Source organism: Camelus ferus, chromosome 12 (assembly GCF_009834535.1).
Source record: "Camelus ferus isolate YT-003-E chromosome 12, BCGSAC_Cfer_1.0, whole genome shotgun sequence".
Classification (NCBI taxonomy): Eukaryota; Metazoa; Chordata; class Mammalia; order Artiodactyla; family Camelidae; genus Camelus; species Camelus ferus.
The window spans coordinates 60,729,288-60,741,551 of NC_045707.1; the positions used below are offsets into that span (position 1 = coordinate 60,729,288).

A 12,264-nucleotide genomic window follows, 5' to 3' on the forward strand; every position below is an offset into this window, starting at 1 on the left:
GCTTTATTGCTGTGTTTTCTATTTTATAGCAAAGGTCATTATTACCTGTCTCAATTTGTATGTCCTTTGAAAGGTTAATAGTCTTGTTTGCTAAGCCTGAGCTGCTTAAATAATAATAAATAACTTTTTTTTTGAATTTCATTCTTTGTAAGGGAAGTTATTGCTGAATTTCTATAGTACCATCTTTAGATATTTAGTTCATTTTATAGGGCAGTGGTTCTCTTCATGTTTGGATATAATACTTTCTTAAATTCTTGTTGGTTGGTTTTTGTTTTCAGTATTTTGATCTTTTTCCAACTCTTCCTGCTGCTTTAAGAATTTTAAAATCTCTTAAAGCCTAGGTTTATTTTCTTGGGATTCAAGATAAAATATTTGCTCTTAAAATACTTTCCTAATTTAAACCAGTATATTTTATCACTAATGTGCATGTGGAACTGTATAGAATTTAAATGGATTTTCCAACTACCAAATTAGATTATTTCAAAATATCAGCTATGTTTGCCATTCATCTGGTTTTGAAATAGAGATGGTCTGGAATTTGTCCAGAGAACTCATTAGAGTTCTGTTATTACAGGGAGATGCCTTCTCTAGTCCTAATCTTTTTGGCTGTATAGAAAGAAAAAAAATGAAGCTGGGCGTTTTCTTTGGCTATAGAGCAGGAACATCTACAGAATCTCTTTTATTATGGCCTTTTGTAGTTTTTACCTCTGCTCTAATGTCTGTCATTTTAGTATGAAAAGAGCCACTAAACCAAAATAATATATGTAGCTGGCCTCTTCAGTGGCAAGGGGGTGTTAGTTCTTTTTAGTGTTAGTGAATTTCAAAAGAAATAGTATTATTTATGTCCGTGTTTTCCAATTTTGGCCATGATCCATGTAAGACATACATTTTATGTCACTGCCCAAAACATAATATGCATGTGAACTACATACTTAGTTATATAAAAAGTCTTAAAACATGTAATTGATGAAACAACTTGCCTTTAGTATCAGAGTATAATGCACTCTAATATTTCCTATCCTGGCTTATTCTATTTCATTTTTTAAAATGCTCTTTGTGAGCCACTAAATTGATTTTCAACTTACCAGTGAGTGGTGATTTGAATTTTGAAAGACATTTTTAAATAAGTATGTTTATCCATAGATTAATATCTATTTCTAATATATATGTTTTTGAAAACTTTCTAATGTCTTTCAAAACTATTTTGATGATCTTACAACATTTTTAAGTAATTTTTCTTGTTTTCATACATAGATAATGTAATATACAATGAGAGAGATGGTAAATTCAAATCTTAACCCAGATATGTTTGAAGAGTGTTCAACATTGCTACATACTTTACAGTAGTTGAATCTAGCCAGCATGGCCCAGTAAATGTGGTTATGCTGCAAGTCTTTCACAGAGGTAAGTCAGGCTTTGAGCATAGTTTGACCCTTAGTCTGACTTTAAAATTAATACAAAATCCATCATAATTATAAGTAATTCTGAAATTAAATTGAAATCACAAGAGATACATAAAATGTTTTAAAAATAGATCTTTGGTTCTTTATAGAAACCAATCTAGATTTTGGTTTTAAATTAACAGTTGCTTTTAAACATTTGTTTTTTATTTTTATTTTTTACTTATACATGAACATACATACATTTATTGTCACATTCTCTTTCGCTGTGAGCCATCACAAAATCCTGTATATATTTCCCTGTGCTACACAGTACAATCTTCTTTATCTATTCTACATTTTTAAACATTTGTTTTTTAAAAGTGTTTTTTTTTATTATTGAAGAAAAGAATATTTGTGTTATCCTTGTGAAGTTAATGTCCAGCAGGTTGTTATATCCTGTCTTAAGATCATTGTAGTATAATGATTTTCTTTGAATTAGCTTATAGATTTGTAAGTTATTATTACTACCTTAAGTTTATAAAACACTTTACATTGATCAAAACATCATATATACATATATATTTGTATTTACTCTTTTCTTCCTTTTTCAGTTTTATTAGGTAGAATTATTACAGTTTAACTGTGCATATACATTATATTGCATATAAAAGCATATATACAATGAACTGCACATTTTTTTTAGTTTACATATATGTACTGATCAGTTTCTAAGAGCAGATTAGAGCTTTAGATTTTTAAAGGAATAAAGCCAACCACAAAATAAGAATCAACAGAATGTAGTAATCCAATCATAAAGGATAGTCATATGTGCTTACTTATATTCAAGAAATCAGTCATCTAAGTTATAAATAAGTATTTTGTTTGTGTCCTTTTTTTTTAGATTCCACATATAAGTGATATATGGCATTTTTCTTTCTCTTTCCTGCCCACTTCACTTAGAACGACGATCTCTGCGTCCATCCATGTTGCTGCAAATGGCATTATTTTATTCTTTTTCATGGCTGAGTAGTATTCCATATGTATGTGTATGTGTGTGTGTGTATATATGAATACACCACATCTTTACATTGATCAAAACATTATACATACATATATATTTGTATTTATTGTTGCAGTTATATGATGTGTAGGCAAGGCAGGTAGAAGATAATTGAATCAGGTCTAAGACCCACAAGTATTGGCTCCTAGTGTTTGTTTCTACTGGTTCTAATTGAAATAATGCTTTTTTGGTTTACCAGGTACCTTTGTGAAGTATTTTGAATTTACCAAGTAGTTTTAAATCTTTAACATAAAGAATGCTTTTGGAAGCTTTGTGAAGTTTGTATAAATATGGGTACCACATTTATTTTACCACCAATCAAATGAGGTAGGAAAGGTAGAGTTATTTACATTTCCAGATGATTAGGCACTAATGATCACATCTTAGGGGAGAAGGTGTATTGGTAACTGATTTGACTTAGGATTATTGAAATGAGTGAGAAGAAAGAATAAAGTGGCAACAAGTGGCTACTAGGGATAGGGAAATAAATTCTGTTAATCATATCACATTATTTAGTAGTATTTTGTTATTCTTATCTGCTTTGCTTCTCTGAATGTAATTAAGAACCTAGGCATAATAATAGCATATTACCTTGTTGAGCATTTTCCATATACCAAGCAACCATCTGGGAACTTTTTCTGAAAAATAAATTTATATATGTATGTATTGTGAAATGTTTCATACATGTTTAATAGTGCATAAAACATAGTAGCATCTTATATTATTATAATACTAATAAATCAAATACTTATGTGCTTTGCACCCCTGATTAGAAAGAGATCATTGCCAGAATGTTAGAAGTCTTCAGTCTCTCCTGATTCCTGTCTCTTCCCCATTTTATTCTCTACATGCCCCAGGTATCCACTAATCCTTACCTTTGTGTGAATTTTCTTGCCATTTTTTCTCAAATAATGTTACTGTCACTTATGTAGAATTTATTTTGAAAGATTGAGAAGTAAGTACACAATCTAGTTGGGTAAGGAAAGAGCAGTATTGCCACTGTTTGACAGTGCTTCCCAGAAGAAGATAAGCTGAACAGAATCTCTGGATTATAGTTTGGCTTTGATTTCTTTGAGTTTAAGAGGAATCTCTTCTTTGGAAAGCATTGGGCAAGTGAGCCCTGGGAAACATAGGATTCATCATAGCTTGCAGTTTAGGTACTAGACATCTGGTAGTAATATGATCAGGAAATGTATTTTCTGCCTTTTAGTTCACTATGTCCTTACCAGGAATAGGTGGAAAATAGAACACCTAAAAGCTTTTGCTTTGTAAAAGAAAGTGACAAGAAAATGAACTTGCAAGCCAAAGACTGGGAGAAAATATTTGCAAAAGACACTTAGTAATGACTGTTATCCAGTATATACAAAGAATTCTTAAAACTCAACAGTAAGAAAACAGCAACTCAATTAAAAAATAGGCCAAAGACTTTAACAGACACCTCACCAAAGAAGATATACAGATGATATAAATACAGATGGATTCTAACAAACATTTAGAAGATAATTAACACCTATCCTTCGGAAACTATTCCAAAATCTTATTTACAAACCAAAAATAGACTCACAGACATAGAAAACAAACTATGGTTATCAAAGGGGAAGGGAGGGGGAGGGAAAATTAGAAGTGTGAGATTAATAGATACACATTGCTATGTATAAAATAGATAAACAGCAAGGATCTACTGTATAGCACAGGGAATGATATTCTGTAGTCAACATAATGGAAGAGAACCTGAAAAAAATATATATGTGTGTATGTATAACTGAATTGCTTTGCTATACACCTGAAACTAACATTGTAAATCAACTACACTTCAATAAAAAAAACAAAATTTAAAAAAAGGAAAGAAAAGCCATGAAGGAACCTAAAATGCATATTAGTAAATGAAGGAAGCCAACCTGAAAAGGCTTCAGACTGTATGATTCCAGTTACCTGACATGGTAAAGGCAAAAACTATGGAGACAGTACAGTAATAAGATCAGTAGTTTCCAGGAGTTAGAGGGGAGGAAGGAATGAAGAGGTGAAGCACAGAAGAGGTGAAAATATTCTGTATGATATTGTAATGATGGATGCATGTCATTATACATTTGTCCAAGCTCATAAAATGTTAACCAGAAGTGAGCCCTAAGGTAAACTAGGGGCTTTGAGTGATTATGATGTGTTAATATAGATGCCTCGGTTGTAACAGATGTTCCACTCTGGTTATGCATGTGTGGAGGCAGGGGGTATAGGGGAAATATCTGTACCTTCCTCTCAGTTTTGCTGTGAACCTGAAAATGCTCTAAAAAGTAGTTTTTAAAAAAACCCAACACTTCAGGATATTCGAAGTATCCTCAGTTCATCCAAACATCAGGAAATGGGGGAAAGAGAAAAAAAAAACTTCATCAGCATACTGTCAAAACAAGCCAAGGTCAGAAAAGAATTTGGGCAAAGCTCACCCACACGATTTGTCTTTGGGTCAAAAAGAGATGGTACAGTAGTAGGAGATGTTTTGATGATGACAGCTTTTTATAGTGAGTATCCTGTTTCTTGTATTCCATACATTCTTAATTTGCTATCACTTTTTGGTAGAGTATATATTCTTGTATAGCCTTTCTCAGGGGAGTTCCTGAGAGGGAAGTAAAGAAGGCCTATAGAAAATAATATAGGTGAATATTTTCTCAATTCTCTCAAGAATATGATACATGGGTAGAGCCATTATAGATGCATGGGAGAAAAAAGTTGATTCATTTTGAAGACTGGATGTTTTAGTGCATTAAGCCTAATTCTATTGTAGAAGTCCAGGTGAGAATGGCCATTCTAATAAATTCTTTAAAAATATACATGTAAAATAAAATTTTAAGACTTTGTATATCTGAAAATATCTTTATTTTACCCTAATATGTAGTTGATAATTTGGCTGGGTATGGAATTCTAAGTTGAAATTCACTTTCCTTCCAACTTTTAAGGCATTGCCTGTACTTTTGTCTTGCTTCTAGCATTGTTGATGTCAGTAGCTTATCTGACTCCTGATCTTGGTGCTGTGGGCAAAAGGATTTTTTGCTAAAAGTAGGATTGGTTCTCAGTTTTTACCGCTGCTGGTTTCTGATTCAACTTTCTGAATCTGCACGATAGTAACTACAAGTTCACTTCATGCTTTCCAGTGTCAAATTGATGTTGATAAATCCTCTCCAGAGTACATACTTGTGGGAAACATACCTATACTTGTTCATTTTTTAAAAAATACCCCTTTTCTGTAATTTCTGTCAAGTTTTAGAAGGGAATACATTAGGTCAGCATCTATACTCTACCATTTTAACCTGGAAGCTTTATTGATTTTACACATATTATCCAATTTGATCCTTGTAACAAGCTATTATATTGGTACTATTATTAGCATTTTATAGATGAGGAAGCAGAGAACCAGAGAAATTAAGTTAATTGCTCAGATGCATCCAGCTAGGATTAAACCAGGATTTGAACCCAGGTAGTTTTAATTCAAATTCTATTTAACCATCGTACTGTAATTGTCTTTTGTGATGTTATGTTCTTTATGCCTTGAAAAGCAAGCACCATTACATGAATTAATTATAATTATTTCTGTACTGCCTGTATTTAATGGTAATTTATATTTCATGACATGGAGAAAAATTAAAAAAAAACACAAAACCTGTTATAGTTGTGGGTATCAACCATAAGTTACTTATTTTTATCACTAATTGATTTCGAAGTGCCTTTGCCCAAGAAAGAATATATGTATAGGAAAATGAGTTTGTTTTTAAGTGTCCTTTCTAGCTAAGAGAAACAGTCTCAGATTCCATGGGATTATATGAGTGGAGAACCAGCCTTGAAGTGTATGCATAATGAAGAAGGAAACTGAGATCTTATAGTAAGATACCTATAAAAATGAACTGCTAAATCAGTTATAATTAAATTGGTTGTTGTCTAGCTAAGGGAGTGTATTTCCAGGTTGAAATAACTGTGATCAGAAAAATCAATCTAGGGGATATAAAGAAAGTAATTGACTTAGAGCTTTTTAACTTCAATTAAGGTGTAGAGTAAGGTAAATGGATTTTAATATAATTAGGAAAGAATTCTTTGGAATTTAAAAAACTAGATATAAAGAGATGACATCATGTATTATTTTGGCTATAGGTGCTTTCCTGTTAGATTTAATGATGTGGGGTCATACCAGTCACTTACTTTTAATCTAGAAAAAAAGATGTTTTCATTTGTTCTTGTGATAGTAAAGTTGCCTTTTTAAAGAAGAGTTTTAAGTGTGAAAATACTTGTTGGTATATTATATATTTTGAAAATTTTAAGTGTAATGAGAAGGAACCATAGCAGCTCTTTCAAAGAAACATATGGGAGCATACAGCATTATTATGGTGTCCTTTTAATCTTTTGATTGATTTGCATTGACACTGTCTTAATGACTAATATATCCCTACTAGAGGTAAAACAAATGTTTATTCTCTGCTTTAGGTGTGGGACTCCATCAAAACTGTACTTGAAAGAATATCTTTCCTGATGAATTCTTAATCATGGCTGAAGCAAGCAGTAGATTAGATATAAATCTAGAAGCTTCAGGGAAGATAAACAGTGTTATATTTATATCCATTTTTGAAGTAAGCAAAAACTGGAAAAGGAAAGAATTGGAAGAGGTGGGAAGTGTGGTAGATACTATAAAAACATAATGGGTATGACAAGAGGACTGCATTTTTTGAGAAAAGAAGAGAATTTGATTTTATTATTTCATTCTGAATCTCTAAATATTGATCCTGCTTTGTCTTCCTAAAGCAGCAATTGAATGCAGGGCATTACTTGTTTGATAAAAAGGTAAAACAGTAGAATAGCTTTTCTTGTTTATCAGTTCATTAAAAAAAAAAAAAAACAAAAACAGCAGCTTGGCTTAATGCCTCTTCTGCCTGTCTCTTTCTCTATCTGTTTATTGCTGATTTGACAGTCTCTGGTCCTTCTCCTTTGCTGTTAAATGTGTGTGTCCTTTGTTTGTGCTGGTGGGTTTTGCTATATTTGGATGTGAGAGAAAAGCCTGTCATTGCTATACTGGTCTAATTAGCCTTCTGGGTGAGCATATACGTTAAATAGACCTTCTAAGCCATGAAAGAAGAGGGCTCAGAACAACGTAGATTTTCTTCCTGTACCGTGGTTTCGCCTGTTTTATTTCCTCCACGAATTGATGGCCGAAAGCTTGTCCGGAATGCTTCATTTGGAGGATACAATGAACTTTCTCCTTCGTTGCCAGGTTTGTTTGTTTAATCTTGCATTCTTTTCTTAATTTCTCATGGACTTTTCATTAAAATAAGCTAGATATTTTAACATCTTAAAACTGCTTTCATTTAAACAATTCTATAGTGAAAGGTTAGGTTTTAGTAACTGCTGCTATAAGGCTTGGCTTTCCTGTATTTTCTCGTACAGTCTCTTAAGCTTGAACTTGAGAACTAATGATTCAATAAAGTATGAATCTTGAGGGCTTGTAGCATGAATTTTTGCTTTAATTATACAAATAAATATTATAATCTTTTGATAAAACTAAAGCCTTTTTCTGGACTTGAGAAAAATGTAAAATTCTATAAATAAACAAATTGCTCTGAGATTTTTGCAAATGAAACCCACATATTTAATATTAATATTTTCTGCAAAATAGTAACTATATGAAAATTGATGTTTAGTTCAAACTTTAGTAGCTTAAGTCCTGACTACCTAAATATAATTTTTGAAATGCCTTATTTCTTGTTCTTTGATGTTTGTGTACAATGAGTTTTTGCTAAAAAATGTTATTTTTAGGGTAATATTTATTAAATGAAATTAGGCATTTGATGGCTATGATTTAGACATTAAACAATTGATCAGTGAGATATAGATGTAAAATGATCTTTTATTGTTTGAAAAAGATTTATTGTAGCATATATTGGGATATACATTTTAAAAAATAAACAATCTTTAGTTTCTTTTCAAAATTTTAAGCTGCTATATAATTATATCTACTTTTTAAGATTATATGTGTTTTCTTTTAAAACAAAAATTTTTTTTAACACTCACAGCAAAGAAATATTGACTGAAACTGGTGTTTGTTTTAATCGTTTATATATTTTTCTGACACGTATTTTGTGAAATTTGATTTATATTTTCTGTTTTCACTCTAACCTTTATTCTTGGCTTTTTGTGAATATTCATGCTGATAGGCAGTATATGCATTCTTTTGAAATAGTGAAACTTTGTAACACTTTATACAAAACACTTTATAGAAAGTGTTACCTGGGCAGTTAAATAAATTGTTATAAATTCACTGATTTCATTTTCTTTTCTAACTTGTTTCTGAAAATATTTGGAAACCATAGTCCTGAACTGTTCCCTAAGTAGCATAAGCTTTAAACAGCATTCTTAATCCGTGTTCAGTCTTCTTAGTGTAGCATGGTCACTATCATGCATCTTTCCTAGGGTTCTCAAAATGGTGTAAATTTTATTATTTGTCTTTGTTCAAAAGTGGCTCAGAAAATACCTAAGTTTTTTTAATATTCTTAAATACTTTCTTGCTTCACAATGTGACTTAGTTCCATTTCTGTATTTGTCTCCATCTCCTTGTTTTTCTTTTTTTTAAGCCAGCAAGCTTACTAGCACGTTTGCTGACCTTCATACCACGGGTTTACTTAATATAAAAAATAATCAGATGACCTTAATAAATAAAAGAAAACTTCACTTTTTAGAAGTTTGATGTTTAACTAGGTAATTGAAGACAGAATTGTCAGTTTATATTGACAATAAAGAATATATTGAAGATCATCCTAGATCAATTTGTTTGAATGGAAAAGTAAATGGTTATCTTTGTATTCTAATCCTTGAAATAGAGAAAAATCATATTCATAGGGATACTTCTGTATTACCCTTAATACAACCAACAGTTGTATTACAACCAGCCATGATAAAAAGCTCTTTAAAATATGTTTTATTTTATCAGTAAAATAAGAAGTAGAATGGAATTAGGTACTTCAGAGAAGTGGCTTTATGTATTAAGTTAAAAGTGAAAATATTTTTTGCTGGGACATTTCATTGTTATTATCTGACATCATTAGAGAAGGAGAGGTTCTACCTTAGAGATATTTAAAGATAACTTCGTTTTACTACTTTGAGCACAACCCTTTTTTTTTTTCCATTTCACTTTTCCTTAGGAAAAACTTTTTCCCCCCCCTTTTTTTGTCACTTCTACCTTAAGGAATATATTGGTATGGCCTTTTTCTTTATGGTGTGTTATAATAAAGAAATGGCACCCTCTGTCCATGTACCTAAAAATTGGAATAAATAAACTTGGAGCAGCTGAGCAAGAAAATTTATAAACACTCTTTGTGGGGTTTAGTGCATAGGTAGATGTCTTTTTAGTATATTTTTACGTTTCAAAGATTTTTTCTTGTATAATTTCTTGATTCTTGCCTCTGTTCAATATAGTTAATGTAGCAATTTTATATTTTGTAAATTTTAAATTTGTATTTGTAGATATGTGTATATAATCTCATTTTAATGAGATGGAAGCAGCATAAAACTTGCTTTATTATATTTAAGCATTAATGAACCAAATTTTAGTGCAAGTTTATAAAAAAGTTATACCTCATCAGTGCTGATAGCACTTATATTCTGTTAACAAATTTGAAGTTAAGGACAGAGTGCTTATTTATTCAGGAATAATATTCCACTGAATTAATAGGAGAAAGTAAACTCTATCTATACTATATTATTGGAAAATATCCTCATGACCTACAGATTTAGGGAAGACTTTCTTAAGACCAAAAAGTACTAACTGTTGGAAAGAATGAGATTCCTAAATTTGACTATATTAAAATTAAGAACTGTTCATCTCAAGAAACTGCAGAGAATTAAAAGACAAGCCATAGAATAGAGAGATATTTGTAATAAATTTTGCTGGCAAAGGACCAGTATTTGAAATACATCAAAAATTCCTATATAAATCAATAAGAAAAAGATAGACTGAATTTTTTTTTTAATGCACAAAGAATCTGAAGAGGTTCTTCACAAAAGAGAAAATGAAAATGGTAATTCACATGAGAAAGCGCTCAACGTCATTAGTAATCAGGGACATGCAAACCAAAATCTCATTGATTTACCATTGATACACACAGCCAGAAGACTGGCAAAAATACTAAAAATTTGTCAGTATTGATGTTACCATGGATATGGAGAAAGAAGAACTACTACACACTGTTAGTGGAAAAATAAACAAATCGGTAAGCAATTTGGTATTCTTAAAGGTAAAGACACACATATACTCTAATCCAGGAGTTCTTCTAGATTATTTTAAACCTTAGAGAAACTCGTGGATATATTTGTCTACTAGGATACATTTCCAAGAATATTTGTATCACCAGTGTTCATAAGAGAGACTAGAAACAGTCGAAACAATAGATGGATAGTGATATAGTCATGCAGTGGGATTCTACTCAGCAGTGAAAATGAACGAAATACCTGCTATGACATGCTGGTAAATATAATTGCAAAAATCAAGGTAGTTAACTTTTGAGGGAAAAAAAAGTAGATAGATTGTGATCCAGAATGACATGGGGCAGGTGGAGTGTGGATCTTACAGGATGTTGACAATTAGTACTTCTTGATTTGGGTGGTGGTTATGCAGATACTATATACATTAAATTACATGTTTATGTTGTATGCATTTATCTGAAGGCGTGCTATATTTCACATATTTAAAAAAACACTACAAGTAAAAGTGGAGTCCACTTTATTAGTTTTTGGATCACTTTATCAAACTCTGTATTTGAAAGATGAATAAGAATTAGACCCTTCTTTTCAGGAACTCACAGTCAAGTAAGGGACACGAAAAAGAAAACAAATAATTTAAGTACATTGTGATAAATACAGTAGTACAAACAGGTATGAGATGATTTGCTTCAGAGGAGGGGACAACGAACTATGCCTATACAGTCAAAGCAGGACCTCCCAGAAGAGTTTGGTCATGAATCTTGAGAGACACCCTGGCATTCTAGAAATAGCATGAATTTTAGAGTTAGTCCTAAGTTTGAATCAGCTCTGTTACTACCACTTACTGACATTGGTCAAGTTACTTAATATCTGTAAACCTCACTTTTTTCAATTATATAGAATATACCTAATATTTAGGGGTGGAGTGTGGCATTGTTTTAAAGATTTCAAAGAAGTAAACCATCTAGCATAGTGTCTTACAATTACACGTGTTCCTACAAATGGATATTTATTGCTTTATTGTTGTTTTCATTAATGTTATTAGGTTAATTATCATTATAATTACCATCTTTGCTGATGAGTGGTTACCAAACTTCAGGTCCAGCTCTTGCTGCTCAAAAATCAATACTCAAGAGAGGCAAATATTGGTAGAAAGGAAAGTTGCTTTAACCAGAATGTCGGCAATCTGAGGAGGTGGTGGACTCAGTGCCTGCAAAAACCAACTCTGAAGATTTCTGCTGAGACAAGAGGGGCCTCATGTAGAGAGCTGTTTCCTGCCAAAAGCTGCTTACACAATCAGAACCAGCCAGGAGCAGAATAGGTTAAAGGGATATAGACCAAGTAAGAGAGAATGTCAAAGCAAGAGAGATATAATAAACTGGAAGAGTAGGGAAGGATATCTGAGTTTTTATTTATTTTTTTATAGAGCCATAACTTACACATAGTTAAGTGCACAACTTTTTGTATTTTTAGCTGTGTAACAAAATGTGTAACCACTTCCCAGATCCCCGGAAGACCCTCTCATGCCCCTCCTAGTCAGTTCCTCCTACAACAAAGATAAACTACTGTCCCAACCTCTAACATCATAGAGTAGGT

General features: G+C 31.7%; 1 protein-coding gene across 8 annotated transcripts in view; it reads left to right on the plus strand.

Moving 5' to 3' along the window:
* Positions 1–12,264, plus strand: part of OSBPL8 (oxysterol binding protein like 8) — a 133,800-nt gene that overhangs the window by 75,229 nt on the left and 46,307 nt on the right. The window contains exon 1 of one of the 8 annotated variants that reach the window (XM_032493727.1): positions 7,388–7,687. The exons of the other annotated variants lie outside the window; for them this stretch is intronic. Within the exon in view, the coding sequence (XP_032349618.1) occupies positions 7,543–7,687 (145 nt within the window). The 5' untranslated portion in view covers positions 7,388–7,542. Of the gene's footprint in view, positions 1–7,387; positions 7,688–12,264 lie in introns of those variants that run through there. 8 annotated transcript variants of the gene reach the window in all.